This window comes from Bactrocera tryoni, chromosome 2 (assembly GCF_016617805.1).
Source record: "Bactrocera tryoni isolate S06 chromosome 2, CSIRO_BtryS06_freeze2, whole genome shotgun sequence".
NCBI classification, from domain to species: Eukaryota; Metazoa; Arthropoda; class Insecta; order Diptera; family Tephritidae; genus Bactrocera; species Bactrocera tryoni.
The window spans coordinates 451,067-469,671 of NC_052500.1; the positions used below are offsets into that span (position 1 = coordinate 451,067).

At 33.5% G+C, this 18,605-nt stretch overlaps 8 protein-coding genes across 9 annotated transcripts; 4 read left to right on the plus strand and 4 right to left on the minus strand.

Moving 5' to 3' along the window:
• Window positions 1–156: 156 nt before the first annotated feature.
• Window positions 157–3,550, minus strand: LOC120769182. 2 transcript variants are annotated; one of them, XM_040096067.1, is made up of 5 exons: window positions 3,250–3,550; window positions 1,902–2,005; window positions 1,697–1,813; window positions 1,067–1,542; window positions 592–997 (listed from the first exon to the last, which is right to left on the minus strand). In XM_040096067.1, exons 2-5 carry the CDS (start codon window positions 2,001–2,003, stop codon window positions 592–594), a joined length of 1,101 nt encoding a protein of 366 aa, XP_039952001.1. In that variant the 5' UTR covers window positions 2,004–2,005; window positions 3,250–3,550. The 2 variants fall into 2 exon arrangements, with proteins under 2 accessions (XP_039952002.1, XP_039952001.1); XM_040096068.1 differs by lacking the exon at window positions 3,250–3,550 and having other exon boundaries at window positions 157–997; window positions 1,902–2,003.
• Window positions 3,551–8,840: 5,290 nt separating this feature from the next.
• LOC120769184 (DNA-directed RNA polymerase I subunit RPA12) lies at window positions 8,841–9,560 on the plus strand. Its single transcript, XM_040096071.1, has 3 exons — window positions 8,841–9,041; window positions 9,122–9,341; window positions 9,407–9,560. Exons 1-3 carry the CDS (start codon window positions 8,924–8,926, stop codon window positions 9,429–9,431), a joined length of 363 nt encoding a protein of 120 aa, XP_039952005.1. The 5' UTR covers window positions 8,841–8,923; the 3' UTR covers window positions 9,432–9,560.
• LOC120769183 (zinc finger protein 330 homolog) lies at window positions 9,444–10,606 on the minus strand. The gene has a single exon (XM_040096069.1). The coding sequence runs from the start codon at window positions 10,476–10,478 to the stop codon at window positions 9,561–9,563; it is 918 nt and encodes a 305-aa protein (XP_039952003.1). The 5' UTR covers window positions 10,479–10,606; the 3' UTR covers window positions 9,444–9,560.
• A 302-nt stretch (window positions 10,607–10,908) lies between these two features.
• Window positions 10,909–12,245, plus strand: LOC120769423 (tRNA selenocysteine 1-associated protein 1). The gene is made up of 2 exons (XM_040096405.1): window positions 10,909–11,091; window positions 11,155–12,245. The coding sequence occupies exons 1-2, from the start codon at window positions 11,053–11,055 to the stop codon at window positions 12,157–12,159; spliced, it is 1,044 nt and encodes a 347-aa protein (XP_039952339.1). The 5' UTR covers window positions 10,909–11,052; the 3' UTR covers window positions 12,160–12,245.
• Window positions 12,246–12,335: 90 nt separating this feature from the next.
• Window positions 12,336–14,225, minus strand: LOC120769093 (minor histocompatibility antigen H13). Its single transcript, XM_040095951.1, has 3 exons — window positions 13,859–14,225; window positions 12,905–13,755; window positions 12,336–12,846 (listed from the first exon to the last, which is right to left on the minus strand). The coding sequence occupies exons 1-3, from the start codon at window positions 14,057–14,059 to the stop codon at window positions 12,741–12,743; spliced, it is 1,158 nt and encodes a 385-aa protein (XP_039951885.1). The 5' UTR covers window positions 14,060–14,225; the 3' UTR covers window positions 12,336–12,740.
• A 326-nt stretch (window positions 14,226–14,551) lies between these two features.
• On the plus strand, window positions 14,552–15,427 carry LOC120768129 (probable proteasome subunit beta type-2). Its single transcript, XM_040094683.1, has 3 exons — window positions 14,552–14,732; window positions 14,792–15,017; window positions 15,081–15,427. The coding sequence occupies exons 1-3, from the start codon at window positions 14,642–14,644 to the stop codon at window positions 15,370–15,372; spliced, it is 609 nt and encodes a 202-aa protein (XP_039950617.1). The 5' UTR covers window positions 14,552–14,641; the 3' UTR covers window positions 15,373–15,427.
• A 108-nt stretch (window positions 15,428–15,535) lies between these two features.
• Window positions 15,536–17,294, minus strand: LOC120767761 (putative tRNA pseudouridine synthase Pus10). Its single transcript, XM_040093996.1, has 3 exons — window positions 17,100–17,294; window positions 16,292–17,034; window positions 15,536–16,223 (listed from the first exon to the last, which is right to left on the minus strand). Exons 1-3 carry the CDS (start codon window positions 17,217–17,219, stop codon window positions 15,614–15,616), a joined length of 1,473 nt encoding a protein of 490 aa, XP_039949930.1. The 5' UTR covers window positions 17,220–17,294; the 3' UTR covers window positions 15,536–15,613.
• A 77-nt stretch (window positions 17,295–17,371) lies between these two features.
• Window positions 17,372–18,259, plus strand: LOC120767762 (NADH dehydrogenase [ubiquinone] iron-sulfur protein 5). Its single transcript, XM_040093997.1, has 3 exons — window positions 17,372–17,464; window positions 17,679–17,896; window positions 17,956–18,259. The coding sequence occupies exons 2-3, from the start codon at window positions 17,684–17,686 to the stop codon at window positions 18,046–18,048; spliced, it is 306 nt and encodes a 101-aa protein (XP_039949931.1). The 5' UTR covers window positions 17,372–17,464; window positions 17,679–17,683; the 3' UTR covers window positions 18,049–18,259.
• The last annotated feature ends 346 nt before the right edge of the window (window positions 18,260–18,605 follow it).

The window sequence follows — 18,605 nt, forward strand, 5'->3', positions numbered from 1 at the left end:
GTCCTTAAAATCATGGAAGTCCTAACCGCAAACAATTCATTATTTGCTCTAACTTCATACATACACATGCATAAACATACATATGTACATACATACAATTAATCAGTGTTTTTTTTGTTTTTGTAAAAGCATTTTAGCAAAATCTTTTAAAATAATTTTTATCGATTCGTTTATTATTTGTATACACTATTTATGTATATGTAGTATATGTTTTAAATATTAATTTTGTATGGTTTTTGCGAGTGCACTAGCTCCTAACTACCAAATCCGTATAAACATATGTATTTACATAAACAATTAAATACATATGTACAGTATTCATGCCAGTTTCCGTTTCCTTCTCCTTCATCTGTTATCCAATAAGCTGAAAATATAAATTACATCAACATACCAGTGTCTCCCTGTGCACTCATTCCTTATAAATTTAAGTTGCATTGTTATAAGTATATAATATGTTCATGGAGTTTTCTGTATTTTAGCATTTGCAATAGATTTTTGTTAGTTTCATTTCTTATCTTATTACCCGACCTTTCCCCAATCGGGATTCTCCTCAACACTCCACACTCATTTTATAGGTGCTCGTTTAATTATTTATTTATCCTCTTCGATACCCTCGTCCATTGCAGCTTTTACGTGGGCGGTACACATTTCCTCCTTACCAATATCACATTTTTCAGCTAACATATCCTCTATGCCTTCATCGACTGGTTGATTTTCTTTGTTAGCCTCTGTGTCATAATCTGCCCTTGTTGATGAACCCTTAGAATTGCCAACGCCATTAGTCGCAACTTGCGGATTTGACATTGGCTCTTCCCTAAGGGCATCATCTGTCAGGTCAGGAGTCATTTTGACTCGACATGTTTCATACGCTTTTGTAAAACCTAACTTTGTATAAAGATTTCTAGAAGCATCATTTTGTGGACGTATGACGACAAACGGCGAATAACCACGTTCAATAACAAGTTTAGTCAGAGATCTAGCAAGTCGAATTCCATAGCTAATTTTGAAGAAAAAACACTTTTATAAATACATATATTATTGAATATTATTTGAGTAATCTTCCTACCCTTTGCGACGATACTCTGGACGTGTTTGCATTGAGAACATTGCTCCATAATAAGAATGCACCATCCATGCGGCTAATTCATTGGTATCCTTGCGAAATATTCCCAAACCGGGCAATACTTGCACTAATATCTCGAATACTTCTATGCGTTCAATCTCGCTGGCCGGATACAAATCATGTATAGCTTTTACATCCTCTGCAGTAAGTGGACGCATTTCTGCATCATCAGGCAATTCCTCCAACTCTAAATCCGTATTCAATTTATTACACACATAAATGTCGCCTTCGAGCCTCTCCATTACACCAATAGTCGAATAAAAGTCATCCAGACGATTCATGATAGCAATATGCGTGAAATTCAGGTACAATGGCTTTTTCCAATCGATAAGGATATCTTCGGTCCGCATCAGATCGACACATTCGATTTGTGTTGAGGGACAAAATATACCAAAGCTTTGATAGATATTGTTGTTGGGCTAATTAAATACAAGAAAAAAACATTTTTAATATTTACCCATGGGCGCAATTGTGGAGAATTAATAATAAATATACATAGACATGCATGCAGGTACCTTAGAAGGGCGAGCCCTAAAACATACAATAACAATTTAAACGCAAAATCATATATACCGTAAGCGTGCATCCTGGAAAATGTAATATTATTGGCTTCTGCGGCCATTCTTTAGAAACATAAAAGTAAAAGTCCCAAACACGATCATTCAGGTACGTTTTAATGGTTTGATGAAACTGAAATATACCATTTGATTAGTTACTAGTTCAGATACGATACTCAAGATTTTTCTGAAACAATTATTTGTGCCAATTATTAACTTACCTTTAGTGATTCCGGTATGTATCTTTCCAAATACTCCAAAATTTCTGGAAGCTCAGATTCTTGTACCAAACGAAAATGTTTACCCTCAGGAATGATTTCCATTTCTGAAACCAAGTAATAAGGAATCATGTAAGTACAAGTATTCTTCAAAGTTACCTACATATACAGTTAAGTGTTTTGATTACAACGTTTGTAAAATACATACACATATTAATTTTTATGAAGTAAAATATAAAATTTACGATGTGAACCAACTAATGTGACTCTCAAAATCGATAAAGGTCAACTTTTGAATATATGTATGTACATACATGCATACAATGCACGTTTGCGCGTGTGGTAATGTCCCTACTGTATGGTGGAGCTGTACTCCTCACCGAAATTTGTAAAAATAAAATATAAATGCAATTAAATTGCAGAATTGAATTAAATGGCACAAAGTCAACAACTAATAAAAATGGAACACTTTTGCATAAATATGTATATGGAAATAAATATACATTTCCTCTTAATTAATGTTAATTAGCCGATGTTACTTTTCTGACTCCTGTTTAGTTCCAACTAATTAAGCAAACAACGGCAAATAAATTATTTTCAACATGATTAAAATTACTTTCAAAAATATCAACGGTATATGTATGTATAAAATAAATAAATAAATCCCATCTAAGGGAAAGGATTCTGTACTGTCGAACATAAACACATTTGTACGTTAGTTCTTTCTAAGCATACATACATACATATATTAGATACAAGCGCACATTTATACGCATAATTACATTTATGTGTATGTATGTATGGGCAATAGGACAAAATCAGTTGTGTTGAACTAAAATGAATACCATATCCGAATTCTACGTGAACGCTAAGCAAACAAGTTGATTAAAGCATAACTCCAACACGTCAAATCCTTTATTTTATGCGACGCTCTAGGAAACGTTGTTTTATTTAAAATCCATATACATATATACCACATACATATGTCTATATACATACATATGTATGTATCGCAAATATTTTATAGTTCACATGGGTAATTCAATACTTTTGGGATATTCTGGAATGATAATTTTTGAAATATTTAATTTGGATGACAAAACCCTATGCAACAAGCATATGTACACCTTGGCAAACAAAAATATAAATATGTAATGAATGTATTCATAAATTCTCAAGATAAACTAACAGGCAGGCACAAGTGTCTTGAAAAAGTGAGCAGATGCAGGTAATATTGAATTGGTTGGCCGAGGAAGTGCTAAACATGTACATGCGTATGTATGTGCTTTTATGCACATATGCATTTGTAACATACTTATATATTTATAAAAATATACAGAGAGGTACTTACAAACAAATAAAGTCGCACAAACTTATGTAAATTATTTAATTCGACTTAACGAATTTACGTTGGAATCGCTATATATGTATTTTGTTTTGAGATTTACAGTGATTTTTTTATTTATAAAGACGCGTAGAGGCGACTAGTTTTGCGTTGTATTATTTTAATTTCCTTTTTGAGGAGAGTGTAATTATTAAATTAAGACAATCACAGATTTTAAATGTTTTTTTTGTTTTATTGTGAGTTTTGTTAAATTAAGAATTTATTGAATTAACTCAAGAATTTCTTGGATTTTTTGGATTTTATTTTACTATTTTGATAAAATATTTAATGTTTTTGTTTTTATTTATCCTCCGTTATTTGTGCTTAGAAAATATGTTTTATTTATTTATTTTTTGAATTTGTATGTATTATTTGGGTTGGCCTTGTTAGTTGGAGATGACGGGAGGCGAATCTGGTATCAAGTTATATAAATTAAATTATGAATTTAAATTTCTTCAAATAATAGTTGCTATGTATAAATTACGCATGTCTCAGTTAAGTAATTGTTGATTAATTAATAATCCGGCGTTTTAGAAACAAGTTTGGGAGACTTGGATAGTTTGATCCAGCGGATATCACGCTTGCGTTGCCCCCCGGAGCACCTCCACCGGCCAAACCCCGTTCAAAATCAAATTATTATTTTAGAGTTTCCACGGTTACTTATCTATAAACACAAATATTTAGCGCTTGCAGTATTAATGTATTTTCAATAAATTCGTAAATACAGAGCCCGTTTTTATTATTATTGATTCCTGGTCACACAGTACACATAGATTTGAATGTATGCGTATAACCGCGATTATTACTTAATATAAAAGTCCGGACAAACTTGGAGTACAAATTTTAATGGTTCTCTTGTGATGGCCGATTTAATCGGCTTCTGACTATAGTTTTTGTCGTATTCGTATTGTGTTATAATTGTTGTAACAGCTGCTGATGATGCGTTGTTGTCACCGTCGTTGTTTCTGTGCGATTTTAAAACTATGTGTGATTTTTGCTGATATGCATTGGCGAGCAGCCGCCTCGCATATGGTAGGTATGTACGTGGTTAGTCACTCGATGTGGAATTTGTTCGTACGAGACTCTGTTAATCGCGTTTTTCTTTTCCGAATTCTCGTGTGGGTTTATTGAATTTTCAGCGCTTCGAACTTAACAACATTGAGAGATTTGAAAGAAATTTTTGCAGACTGACAATCAATCGATTTTTAATTCACTTTCTGTTTAACCGTGAAAATGCAAAAACTACTTTTCCAAATTCCTCTTACAGGACAATTGATTTTTAAATTTCTTTTATCCAAATATTGTGACTCATTCAATGCCACAACAACAAAATTACTTTTATTTTCTGAAGACAATATTGATAAGTATATTCCAGCACTCTTCAATCTCAGATAAATCCTTCCGGCAATGCAACTTAATAAGATGGCTTAATTTTCACAAAATTGAAGAATTGATTGAAAAAACTGATGTTGACTTATTTTCCAAGTATAGAGGCGTTTGGTACTTCTTTCACTTCTTACTGCCGAATCAATTGTAAACTCTTGTGGCGAATGGCGACGGTCTCGAACTGTTTGTTTGGCAAGGAGCAGATGATGCATTTAGGCTCTTTGTTGTGTCGGACGATTTCATGGCGCTGCAACATTAGTTGCTACATCGCTGTTGCGCTCTTCTCTCACGTTTGTTCTTACTCGTTGTTGTCGTTCATGACACTCCTACTGTTAGTTTCAACATTATAAGCAGAGAAAGCCGGTAGTTAACATACATTCACACATCCATAGTATATACTATAATAATACATATACATAAATGCAGTGCATGTCATGTGTAATTCTAAAGTGGTAGAACGGAACCAACTAACTTGGCATTATTCGGGGACGGTGCTCCGCTCTGCTGTGGTGATCGAAACAATAATTTTTTACTTTAAACAAATGTAATTATATAATGTATATACATACATACATATGTATAGTATGTATAAGTACTTATTATTAGTATATCCTTACAGTGCTGACCAACCTGCATGTTTATTATTTGGATTTATATATGTACATACACATACCCGCTCTATGAATACGATTTTCATAATCTAATAGGGTGGCTTATTTCTAGTTTTACGACTGCAGCAATGTCACTGTCAGCGAATTTGTTTTTTCGAATTTATTATAGGCATGCAAAGGCCTGCAACAAGATAAACTACAATTTCAAATCCTTGACAGCCACACACTTAGTCATATGCCACAACAATTGAAGTTAAACATAAAAAACTACAGTTACATAGTTAATTTTAGCTAAAGTTAAGTTTTATGGCTTCAAATATTCAAAATTTCACATATGTATTTACTTACATATGACATATTAAGTTTTGCATATGTGGATGTTCTAATATATTTACATACATACATATGTATATGTATGTAAGTATATTTTGTACACATCAACGTAGAACTATTGATATTTTGCAAAATTACACCCTGCATCCTTGAGTGTGCGCGTAGAGGAAGACTGCTCTCCACCATCGTTGAGAAATTATGCGCTCCCAAATTCGCAAAATATGCGTGTCAATGTACATAAGTGTTTCGTATAGCTGAAGCACTGCATTCAACCAGAGAACTCTGCTCACCATACTCCCTAACTGTTTTTGCACACTTGGAGGTGCCTGCATTGATGCAAGTATGAATCAGACGAATTTGGCACATGTTTTTGCAGTTGTTAGGTACACCGATTTGTTTATAGTATGCATAACATACTCATAAGGGCAGGTACTTGCTATTGGTGTAACTTATAAATAAACATTCGAAAGTAAGTACATACATACATACAGATACGTCTTACGTTTACATTTTCGCGAGTTAGTCGATATACAAACGTTAATATACATAGTATGTATGTATAACTTTGAAAAGAGTTTCCATCGCAGATATTGTATGTATAAATAAATATTTCTGGTTTCTGGTTTTCGAGCTTTGCCTAATGCAAATCGAATTTATCAGCTACATATTCATGTATTATGTATGCATATAAATATTAAACGTAACTTCCACATTATGAAAAATCAATCATAATATTCCATCAGACATACCGAAATCCGCTATCTGAAAACGAACAAAAATCACCCCTCTTCAAATGGAATGGAGTACATACGGCCATAACGAAAATTAGAACTATGGCAATTTGGTTTAACTGTACCGGTATGTTCTCAAATCAATCACTTTTATCAAGAATCAAGAATACAAGAGCATATGGGCGAAAATATCTTATTAAATAGCAATTTCATATCTCTCTCTCCATCTGTGGAAGCCTTGTGCTTTGTATTAATATACAATTCGCGGTTCTTATCCCAACCCTCTCAGCAATCTCTCATTTTGATTGTTATTCGGAGACTTGTAATCGGAGATAACCTGTAATCAGAGAAATTATGCTATCTACAAGTTCTCTTTGGTTAAATATTAACACACGTGCAAATGCACGTCCATATGTTTGTATATAAATACGTATGTTATACACAAAAAAAATTTATAAATTAGAAAATTATGAAATAAAAGAATTTTTTATAAATTCATGTTCAAATCTGCCTCCTTTCTCAAGCATTGATTGCAGTAATAAAACATTCAAAGATGCGTGTATATTATGCATTATGTATGTATGTATGTACATATATTTATTTGCACAGAGTTAGACTTTTGGCAGAAATGAAATCGGTCTTGTTATTCTCAAAACTCTTAACCTAAAGAGTCAGTTTGCAAATAATATTGGGTTTATTCCAGTTGTTGCTGATTCAAGAAGCATAATAATATTTAAATTATATGTAAGTCTTTTACCATTATTTATTATCCAGCCAATCAAATATTCGGTTTGTTAAAAGTCGTCAACGGGTAATTTGCTATTCTGCTTTGTGAATAAAATGATTACGTTATGTATTTGTAATTGTATGTCCACAGACATATGTATGTATGTATATGCAAGGAGTGCAAAAATAGCGATGTATACATATGTATGTACATACACACATATGCATATACAAATACAATTATAAAATGCTCTTTCTCAGCTTGAAGCAACTACCCCGTATTTTTTGATTAATCCAAAGCCACTAGCACTACAACCTCTATTGTTCGCGACCTTGACGCAAGTAAGTAATACAAATACAAATGTAGTTACATTTGTCAATGAGTCATCAAAATTTGGTCAGTGTCGCAGAAATCTCAATCGCCTGCATATGTATGTATGTACATTCATAGCACAAAAACAATACGCGCCGCAATAAATTGAATCCTTGTTACTCATTTATTCAATAACATACATACATACATATGGACATGTGTAATACAAGCTCAACATGTTGTTGTTGGATTTCTTTAAATTCACCATTCGTGTTTATGAAGGTGAATAGAATAAAGAGACCACTAGGTGGACATTTTATATAGTTTTTCGACTTTTCTCTCATGATTGGTTGATATGGTTTTTAAACTTTTTGGAGAAGTTTATTTTGCCTCAATAATCGTTCATAAAAACAAATCGACATTATTTTCTTCGCTTTCAGTGAATTGGAGAATCAGTGGTATATTTAAAGGCAGCTGGTTTTACTGGTGTTTATTTTGATCCACACTAAATTAAAACTTAAAAGAAGTATCACGGCGACGGTTAAAAGCTTACAGCAACATTCATGTTATTTTAACTAAAAGGCTTACAGTACATATGTACATAAGTAATTAGGTACATACATATACAAACAAACAAAAGGATTATTGATGTAAAGTTCATGGTCAGTTGGTGGAACAAGTTTTAGCGCAATTACTAACGACTGTAACACTGAGTGACTCATCTATCCGCAAACAAAATTTTTAAACACTAACACATTGCATACCTACATACATATGTATGTAGATTCAAATGTGTAAGTATGAACATCTCTGTCATAACGCCGAAATAACTTTCGAAAACACATACATAAATAAAACTACGTTTTATTTTTAATTCATAGTAGTACATACTTTGGTTCTATTGAAATTTTATTTCCAAAACTTTCAATGCCTCGTACTCTCTCTCCTTCATTTTTTTTAACTATTGAAAACTATTGGGAATTCCTCAACAAAAGTAGTGATTAAATTTTACATCCATTTCAAGTTTTTCAAAGTGCGGGGAAAAGGATACTTTCAACGATGATAATTAAATTTCCAAGTTTTAGGGAAATGATGCATGCTAAAAATAACATCGTTTTATTAAGACCTCATTTTTCGCCATATAGCCTTTTAGGCGCAGGTAACAATTAAATTGGGAAATTGCAATATTTTATTTCATGTTGCTAAATGTGGCATCGAAAAAAATTTAAATAAATGAATCATTTGCCCTTCCTTTCGTAATCTACTAACCTAATTTATGTAAAAAATATTATACCAGTGGTATATTAGGTTATGGTCCCATTCGACATATTCAGCGTTCTTTGCATTGCGTTTCAGAATAGTAAACCTTCTTTATCGACTTTACCTTTTAAATGCTTCAAACTATTGTGATCTATTGAGGCCACAATATCAGAGAACCAGAGAACGTAAATAATTTACGTTCTCTGATAAAACTGACAATTTCACATGTGAGCTCTGATGAAGTGTTGGCTTATAGTCTGTACTCTAATCAAAACATAAATATGGAGACGTTCAACTCGCATCCCGGCTTTTGTCCAGTGTGTGGATCCATTCTTCCGCAATTAAATACAGTAGGATATGTTGTATGTTACAATTGCAAAAAGGAATTTCCCCCTGACGGTAAAGTATTTTGTGAATTTATAAAGCTTTCAAACTTCAAAGTGCACATTTGGAACTAATTTTGGTATATGAAATTTTAGTTTTTGGATCACAAGACGTTGAGTACACTATACACTTCAACAGTTACAATCCAGAAAAGGTATTTGATAAAGCTAAAAGCTACCCAGATGATGAAGCAGAAGGGCCGGTTGTTGAACGCAAATGTCCAAAATGTGGCAATATGCAAATGTCTTATGCGACACTGCAGCTGCGTTCTGCTGATGAAGGGCAAACTGTGTTCTTTACATGCCTTAAGTGCAAGTATGTGCAATATTTATATATATTAAAATCGAAGAAGAAAAAAAATAATTTCTATTTTTTTGCAGATTTAAGGAATCTGAAAACTCATAACTTCGATGGAAATTTAATATAGTATGTGTTTTTATTTAGGTTATTTCATTGCACTATTTGCACTACATATACAATTTATTTATAGTAAATGCAAGTTCAATAAAAAACGTTATGTCGCATTTTTTGTTACTATTTATCTTTGTCTTGTTCTGTTTCTTGCGACTCGTCACTATCCTCGTCTTCTTCGGTATCCTCATCACTGTTTTCGTAATCATACTCGTCTTCGTCACTTTCATTTTCCTGAGCATAACTGGAGCTGGCACCGGCTCCATAAGCACCTCCGCCGTAATATGAAAATCCTCCATAGTCGTCATCGCTATCTACTGGTGCCCCCTGTTGTTGACGTCCAAACTTATGAGATCTCGTTGACATACTCAAATCTTTTGTGACAGACGTCTCATAATTACATTTCGGACATGGAATTGCTTTATTCTTTTCATATTTGAATCCTTTCCTTCGCACGTGATCTTCACAGTAACAAGTTTTACAACGCAAGCAAGAATACTGACCCAACCGGTTACAGCTCTGGCATTTGAAATTCTCCGATTCCAAAACTTGGCATGACGCTTGGTGCTCAAATTGGTCATCTTCGCATAAAAATCCATCACAAAATGAACATTTGAAAATGCGACCACCATGCTCCCAAACTCCTCGCTCGCATTCGAGACAAATTGCATTTTGCAGAGGACAAGTGCAGGCATGTGTTTGAAGACACTTCCTTCCATGACACACCCAAGCTTCACAGAAATCACAAATCGCCCCGACCATACCAAGACCAGTGGTATATACTCCAGGATGTTTTACAACACAGTCGCCAGTTTTCAGCATGCATTTTATCTTTCCACATTGAGCACATATTGGTAAACGTTGGAGACTCTGGCAAAAGTAGCAAAATGCTCTACTCTTCTGCTTTTTATCACACTTTTCACATTCCATTGGTGCATTACAGGGCATGTCAGCAAGTGGTACTTCACGATTCCTGATCTCTTTGAGACGCAATTTTTGCTTTTCAGCTTTCTTCCTTTGTCCAGTTTTCTTTTTCGGCATTTTAAATTCGTCACTTACACAAAATCTTAAAACACTCCAAATGCCACCTGAGCAAGTTTATCTAATAATCCATTTACCAGTGATGGCAAATAAAATTATTAAAAAATCTTCACCATTTCTTCGACTAAAATGACAGTTAAAATCTACTGTGAATTATTGCATTGAAAGATCTAATCAAAATGTCACTTGTTGACATTTACGACCCCGACGAGTACACATTTGAGTGCTGAACACATAGAGCGCGGGAGACTGCAAGCGACATCTGTCAAAAACTAAAATACACAAGTTCTCATGGACACAGTTATTGAGGCAGCTACACAAGTACATAACTGTGTCTATAAGAACGTGTGTATTTGAATATTTGACAGATGTCGCTTGCAGTCTGTCGCGCTCTATGTGTGTTCAGCACTTTGTATTATAAATATTAGAACGTCAAAAATATTGTTCATTATTGGTGTTGTTCATTCTTAAACATTTTGACGCTATAAACTTTAGATCTATAATTTTATACATATACATATATAATAAATTATTGTCCCACTTTGTTTTGGGGAAAGGACTTAACAATACCAAGATGTCGTCATCTGTTCATTGTCAATTATGGATGGGTAGTGTAAGTAAATGATAATTAACTAATTAAAGTTTCTCTATATAAGCGAATTTTAAATAATTTTAGTTGGAGCCGTACATGACGGAAAATTTCATAATAGCTGCTTTTCGTAAAATGGGTGAGGAGCCAACAACAGTCCGACTAATGAGGAACAAATATACTGGTGAACCGGCTGGTTACTGCTTTGTTAATTTTGCGACCGACGAGAGTGCAATGGATGCTATGCATAAACTAAATGGTAAACCCATTCCTGGAACTAATCCGATTGTTCGTTTTCGATTAAATAGCGCAAGTAATTCATATAAACTTCCTGGAAACGAGCGAGAATTCAGTGTATGGGTTGGAGATTTAAGCTCAGATGTCGATGATTATCAACTTTATAAGGTGTTTTCAACAAAATATACCTCTATAAAAACTGCCAAAGTAATTTTGGATAGTTCTGGGTTTTCGAAAGGCTACGGGTTCGTACGATTCGGCATCGAGGACGAACAAAAGTCGGCATTGTATGATATGAATGGATACATTGGTTTAGGAACTAAACCAATAAAAATTTGTAATGCTGTGCCAAAACCAAAGAATGAATTAGGCGTTGCACTTGGTACAACTAGTAATTATGGTTATGGTGGTGTTGGTATTACTGGGACATCGACCACAACAGCGACAACTGCGGACTATTCTCAATACTATGATCCTACTAGCACTTATTGGCAGAACTATAATTCTTGGCAAGGATATTATGATCAGAGTGGAGCAGGAGCTATATCAGATCCCAACAGTGCATACTATCAACAATCAATAGCACAGTCCCATGCCAATCCACAAACACTGGCTCAACATGCAGAGGCATGGAGTGCTCAGCGTGCAGCACAATATGAACAACAAGCAGCAGCTACAGCGGCTGCTAATAATACAACTAATGTTGGTGAAGACGATGATTACGCTTTAGTGGAACACAAGTATACATTGGATATAGACAAGTTAAATCGGGAGACATTAGATGCAGATCGTCTGTTATATGACGCTCTAGAGAGTTCAAAATGGCTCCCACTTGAACAGCTGGAAACATATTGATTTTTAAAGACATACAAAAATTTTACATTTCTTAAGAAATAAATTTGCATACATCTGATTCGATTAAAAAATAAAAAAAAAAAAACATTTTAGGTAGATGGTTTACTTAAACAAATTATCAATGTAAAAACTGTTTTTATTTTAATTAAGAACTTTTCATTGGATTTTAATTTAAATTTCAAATCAATTTGCATACACAATTTTTAAATATGTACATTCTTGTGCGCCGAATTCCTATCCGCATAGTTTAGCCTTCATTATTACTTATAAAGCTTATACAAAAAAACCAAAACAAAAATTAATTTTAGTACTCATTAAATATCTAAATTTGATAAAAATATAAGATAAATATTCGGAATTGTAAGCCAATTGAATGCTTGTAATAAGTCTTTTGCATTCTTTAAAATAAATGTATATGTCTACAAATATATTTCTGAACTAACTTTGGTTTGGACCGATTACAGAACTCAAATGCGAGTTAATAGAATATAAACTCATAAAAAAACATTTTTCTTAAATACGATCCATAAATATTTCGTTTTATAATTTTATATGTATTACGAATTACAACCAAAGGAATTTCATTTGGCTTTCTTTGATTCTTTCTTTTTATTTGCTCCACTGCTACTAGCAGATGTTTCTTTATTCTCTTTCTTCTCAGATTTTTCCTCGGGATGATCTTCATAACTGAAACAACCAATTATTTATTATTTAAGACTTTCTATCAAATACTTATAAAACTTACGCAAAAAGACTTTTCAGTTCGCCTCGCACCAACGCCACTAACAATGGAGTACCCATGCATGCGGGAACAAGATACAGTAGTGCCGGCTGCGCATGTTTGAATACATGCATTACAAAAATAGTCGCCATAAGTCCAAGAAAATACGCCACCAAAGTTGAATAGAAGTAAATGCGACTTTTTCGCTTGGAACTATGATCGAAGCGTAATAGTAGCGCTATGAAAATACCTGGAATTACTATATCACCCAATCCTAACATCGCAAAATTGGTTCCACTTAGACCGTTTGTGGGTAAATCTTGTGGGAAAACCAATTTAATTGGCGCTTCGAAACTTTTGGCTACTGTAACCATTACGTTTGTTCCAAATACCCAGAAAATGTCGTAGAAAAACAAACCACTTAAAAGTATACATCCTGTGACAATGTTATTAAGATGGAGTAGTTCCACTCCGTTCACAGCAAAAGCTAGTCCGAACATGTTATTGGCAATCCAATGTTTTTTATATAAATACCATACACCGATCCCTGACGAAATGCCCAAACATATGATATCATGCGTTGAAAATTTATAATTTATAATATCCTCTTTGTGTTTTCCTTCCCCTTTGGTAAAATGCATATGAAAAGGTATTTTCGGTACAGCCGTAGGCATCAGTGAATTGACAATTGGACTAAGAAGATGTGCTAATGCGATAACACCCAAGCAAAAGAAATAACCAGTGAGGAGGAGGTTGATATGGTCTTTAGAGAAAATTTTGAAGAACATGTAAAGTCCAAAGAGAGCGGCTGAGGCTATTATAGGGAAGAACATCGCATCTTTTTTGGTCATTGTTTCGGCCTTTTCCCCACTCACCTGAAATTAGGTAAGTTAAGCAAAAAAAAGGATTTATTTTATTGTTTTTGTTGCTGCACCACGAATATGCAGAGATAATCTTCTTTATACAATTTCTAATTACCTTTTTGAGTTTGTGCAATTTAACAGAACGAATTGAACCAAATACAATTGGTAGCATCGCCATTACCACTAAACTTCCATATGCAACTACAATGCCCTCTGGTGTGGCTGGGATTTTTTCATTTGTTATAGTTTCACTGGTTGCATTTTCCACCGCATCTTTAACGGCATCAGCAACGGTTTCCACCACTGGATCGGACATTTAACAAAGCTATGTAATTTTTAACAGTTATTGTGTTAAATTTATCTATGATTATTTCAATAAATAAATTTTATCAATTTGACCACGCATGCACCACAAATATTATAGAAAAGAAAGTGTTGTACTAAATGTTGCACCGTTTCTTCTTCTTACCAACAGAGGTAATGATGTGTCAAAACAGGTTGGCATTATGTGAAAACGTGTCAATAAGTTTTGTGATACCATATCTAATCCAAAACATCTACCAACAAAAAAGTTAAACAAATTAATTGAAATGATTTATGTATTGAAATTTAAAACCATTTTATATTTAATATAATATATTAGAGGAATTGTGCAAAGTGTAAATAAAAATTAAGTAATGTGAGTTCATTTTAAGACTTTGCCAGTGAACACTCTGCGTAAGTAAAATTAAATATTTCAAAAGCGGCAGTGTACGTCATTATCGACAATGGTGTAAAGACAACCAACTTTGCTATAATTCGTCCGATTGTCTGAATTGACTTGTCATTCCCGGCTATAACTACATTCTGTTTGGAATTTTGTAGATTCATATAAATAAAATAAACAGAACTATATACAATGGAGACAATTTTGGGAATACGTGGAGAAGACTTTGCTATTGTTGCAGCTGAAACAACTCAAGCTCGGTCCATTGTTGTTATGAAGGAAGGTAAATAAATAAGTATTTGTAATGGAATTTTAATAAATTAAAAATTTCTAATTTACTAGATGAAAATAAAATTCACAAGATTAACAACAGTCTTGTATTTGCCACAATGGGCGAATCTGGCGATACTGTTCAATTCACGGAATTTATTTCCAAAAATATTGCCCTGTACAAAATGCGAAACAACTACGAGCTATCACCCAAGGAGGCAGCACACTTTACTCGAAAGAATCTTGCGGATTACTTGCGTAGCAGAACACCATATCAAGTTAATATGATGATTGCAGGGTAAAAATTATATTCATACATGTATGTTCAAAAAATAATCTTATAGTGATATAAAATTTTTAGCTATGATGAACAAACACAAAAATCAGCATTATACTTCATCGACTATTTAGCTAATTCCGTTGAAGTAAAATACAGTGGCCAAGGCTACGGAGCAATGTTTTGTCAAAGTATTTTTGACAGAGAATATAAAAATGGCTTAAACCCAAATGAGGCGTATACGATTCTAGAACACTGTGTTAAGGAAATACAAAAGCGTCTTGTAATAAATCAGAAGAATTTCAAAGTCGCTATCGTAAATAAAGATGGTTTTAAATGGATGCCCGACATTAACGCCAAAAATATCTGTAATTAACTTAAAAACACTAATTTGAATAAAACATTTAAGCATTGTGGTTTTGAAAAAAATATTTTAAATTCCTTTTGATTTCTTTTAAAGATGGTATATTAAAAAAAAAAGTGGACGTTTTTCAATACATTTAAACAAATATACGAACCAATTTAAATACATACATGGGTGCTGTATTTATTTATTTGAACTTAAAAATATCAACATGTAGCAACAAAATGTCATTTGTGGAAAAAAATTGTCGTCTTTATAATGAGCAAACTGAAGGTGGCCAATCCAAATCTATTTCCACGACATCAAGCGCTATGATATCAATATGTTGTCCAATCAGTGACGCTACTGATGGTATAGTTCGTCCGAATTCTCCATGCACCAACTCCTTAATGTATGTACCCGCTTGTGTTACGATGTCTAGGATAATCAAATTTTTATTTTGTCTACAAACTGATGGCTTTAAGCTATACACTGTTCGGGGTCTTGTGTGGAGGGGTCGGCGATGTAATACGCGTATCGGGGTCTTCTGTTGGATTTCAAATCCATTCTGAAAATCCAGCCGTTTTAAAATATCTACCGTCACTATGTTGCCAATTTGACAAAGTGCACGATAGCATTTTCTTTTTTGTTCTTCTCCCATTTTTATATGTATTAATTCTTCTCGTTTAACTATTTGAATATCACGAACTGATACCTTTTGAGAGACATCTATATTTTCCTCCATTTCACGGGCTAAATCAGAAGACAGGGACGATCGAAAAGCATTAGGTATTTCCAATACGAATGGTCGACCTGCTCCAAGGCACCTAACATCCACATCCTCTCTACCACTTGACATAAAGTTAACTTTCTTTTGATCATCACTAAAATGAAAAAAGGTGAATATTAAATAATGATAATATCATCTTGGTTTATTAAAATTGTTCCTTACCAAAAATAGTGAGCTATATTACGAATAATAATCTCCTCTATGCTGTCGTCCATTACTCTTTCGCCATTCAAAACCCATGGCGTATGTGATAGTTTTCGGGAAAGCTTTCTATATCGCCCTGCTACATAGGTAGAAGGTCCAATTAGAGAAACTGATTCGAATTTAAGGCTTTCGGTTGGTATTGATGGAGGCACAACGAATGCATTTTTGAATAACTCGGAACTGACTCTTAGAGGTGTATATTTTTTCTCAATTAATGACCTTGAAATTTGTTCCGATTTCTGACCCTTTTTTCGTGGATAAACCAAGCTATTTAGTTTCTCTAATTGAATGATTCCTTCCTGTTCTTCCGAATGACTTAAATTTATAGTTAACATTAAGCCGTTGCTGATATCATATGATTTATTTAGCCTTTCGCAAATAGTCGGATTTAAAATCAACTTTATTGCTTCTTTCAAAGATACGTCGGGTGCCCGATCTAAGTTAATATTATCTCCAAACTTATCTAATAAGGCGTACCACATGGACAATTGCCGCAGTTGTAAAACTATAGGAATACTAATGGCAAAAATAATTCCATTGCACTCATATTTATCGATGTCTGTGCTCTCTATGGATTGAAGGAGTTGTTCTTTAAACTCTTCTGAAAATAACCCCAAACATGTTGGACAGACATTCTGGCGTTTCTTTTTATTGACAGGATCCCCGGTCAAGTCTACTTCCTCTTCATAATCCACATTAACCTGAAATATTTGAAATAATTAAACTAAGATAGTTCTTAAATTATATTCGATTTTTAGTTTGGTACCCGATCAAAATACTCTTGTTTATTTTGATATTCATTGCCACGTGCTTTGAGATAACGTAATTGACAAAACTGGCATACACTACAGTATTTAAGGAAATCAACCAGATCCTGATTTTTCATATTAATAATATTATGATATTACTTTTTAAATGCAATGTATTCAACTAGTATGAACATAGCTACTTTGTACACACTTCTTTATCTGCCTGAAGAATTTTTTAAGCATGGCATTTCACTTCGTTGCCAACAACTATATTATCATAAAACAGCTGTGAGCTTTGACGTTTCCAAAGCATAATAATTTAGTTTATACGTTTTTGTGCACTACTATTTCGGAACAAATTCAATAAACTGCTTATAAATAGGTAAATATGGCGTTTTTTAAGTATCAGGACTTTTCATTTGGGGACATGGCACAATACTAATTAGTATAAATCGTGAAGAAAGTATACTTTGTTTAAAAGAAATGTTACGTCACTGCTATAGAACCATAAGTCTGGAACACAGATTATAATTTCCTTTGGCACAAAAATCGTCTCCCGAATACTTGTGAAAGTTTATTTTGTTCATCTTCCACAGTTGCAATGTCTTTGGGACCATTTTTGCGTACTCCATTTACGGATTTGACTGGATGTTTGATCAATCACCAAACTTATGAGAAGTGTGGAAAGATGGAAATGGAAATGATGGAATGCCTTGAAGCTTATGGTGTTGAAAGGGGTCAAAAGATGTGTGCTGATATTATAGCAGATTTTGGAGAATGTGTTGGTGTGCAGAAGCAACTAAAGAGGTTCCATGTAAGTTTTAATGTCTGTACATTTTGGACAAAACAATCAAACCCTATCATAATTTACAGGCAATGCGTAATGAACGGCTAAAACAATACTATTTTGGTGACCGTAAAAAGGAAGAACTATTTGCGGATCCTCCTAGAGTTGATGCTTTCTAATAAACAAAATTTCTTGAACAGTTTGTATTGAGCTTTCGCTAAAGAATTTTGATTTGCACATGGAAAAAAATACTTGTCTATTGGTTAAGTTCCGCAATGTATTTAGTAAAAGTAAAAAGGTAGAAAATTCTTCCGATTATTTGTACGAGTGCAAATGCATAAATAGAAATCATTTAAAATATTTGTAAACATTATTTCAAGATTAAAAGTAGAACTTTGTTTTATTAGTCAGTCTTATGCTTCTATAGTGGTTGGAACAGAGAACTTAAAACTTAAACTTTTAAGTTCTCTGTCAGAAGTATCATTTCCAAAGTTATTTTAGTTGACAGCCCAATGCCGATTATAAATCCAGTTCTGTTCCCCTTTCGTAGACCGACTGCTGCGGGAACAGTTGTATTAGGCGTTCGTACTTAACAATTACACCTGTTCAAATGCGTCGTTTGTGGTCAGCATAAAGGAATACAATTCTGGCAATCAAATGAACATTCTTCTTTATCGACAAAATCTTATTTGAATATTTTGTCCAAGTGTCAGATATGACAGCTTGAATTTTTACA

Bases quoted from the DNA above. Each gene is read 5' to 3' on its own strand.
- LOC120769182 (XM_040096068.1), bottom strand. From the start codon at position 2,003: ATGGAAATCATTCCTGAGGGTAAACATTTTCGTTTGGTACAAGAATCT. The intron at 1,543-1,696 runs GTATATATGATT...GTATTTAATTAG, and splicing joins TTCCAGGATGCACGCTTACG to CCCAACAACAATATCTATCA. The intron at 998-1,066 runs GTAGGAAGATTA...CTTCAAAATTAG, and splicing joins CCAGAGTATCGTCGCAAAGG to CTATGGAATTCGACTTGCTA.
- LOC120769184 (XM_040096071.1), top strand. From the start codon at position 8,924: ATGGAGACGTTCAACTCGCATCCCGGCTTTTGTCCAGTGTGTGGATCC. The intron at 9,042-9,121 runs GTAAAGTATTTT...ATGAAATTTTAG, and splicing joins AAAGGAATTTCCCCCTGACG to TTTTTGGATCACAAGACGTT. The intron at 9,342-9,406 runs GTATGTGCAATA...ATTTTTTTGCAG, and splicing joins TTTACATGCCTTAAGTGCAA to ATTTAAGGAATCTGAAAACT.
- LOC120769183 (XM_040096069.1), bottom strand. From the start codon at position 10,478: ATGCCGAAAAAGAAAACTGGACAAAGGAAGAAAGCTGAAAAGCAAAAA.
- LOC120769423 (XM_040096405.1), top strand. From the start codon at position 11,053: ATGTCGTCATCTGTTCATTGTCAATTATGGATGGGTAGT. The intron at 11,092-11,154 runs GTAAGTAAATGA...AAATAATTTTAG, and splicing joins GTCAATTATGGATGGGTAGT to TTGGAGCCGTACATGACGGA.
- LOC120769093 (XM_040095951.1), bottom strand. From the start codon at position 14,059: ATGTCCGATCCAGTGGTGGAAACCGTTGCTGATGCCGTTAAAGATGCG. The intron at 13,756-13,858 runs GTAATTAGAAAT...ACCTAATTTCAG, and splicing joins AATTGCACAAACTCAAAAAG to GTGAGTGGGGAAAAGGCCGA. The intron at 12,847-12,904 runs GTAAGTTTTATA...TGGTTGTTTCAG, and splicing joins GAACTGAAAAGTCTTTTTGC to TTATGAAGATCATCCCGAGG.
- LOC120768129 (XM_040094683.1), top strand. From the start codon at position 14,642: ATGGAGACAATTTTGGGAATACGTGGAGAAGACTTTGCTATTGTTGCA. The intron at 14,733-14,791 runs GTAAATAAATAA...CTAATTTACTAG, and splicing joins CATTGTTGTTATGAAGGAAG to ATGAAAATAAAATTCACAAG. The intron at 15,018-15,080 runs GTAAAAATTATA...TAAAATTTTTAG, and splicing joins GTTAATATGATGATTGCAGG to CTATGATGAACAAACACAAA.
- LOC120767761 (XM_040093996.1), bottom strand. From the start codon at position 17,219: ATGAAAAATCAGGATCTGGTTGATTTCCTTAAATACTGTAGTGTATGC. The intron at 17,035-17,099 runs GTACCAAACTAA...CAAATATTTCAG, and splicing joins AACAAGAGTATTTTGATCGG to GTTAATGTGGATTATGAAGA. The intron at 16,224-16,291 runs GTAAGGAACAAT...TTTTCATTTTAG, and splicing joins AATATAGCTCACTATTTTTG to TGATGATCAAAAGAAAGTTA.
- LOC120767762 (XM_040093997.1), top strand. From the start codon at position 17,684: ATGTCTTTGGGACCATTTTTGCGTACTCCATTTACGGATTTGACTGGA. The intron at 17,897-17,955 runs GTAAGTTTTAAT...CATAATTTACAG, and splicing joins AGCAACTAAAGAGGTTCCAT to GCAATGCGTAATGAACGGCT.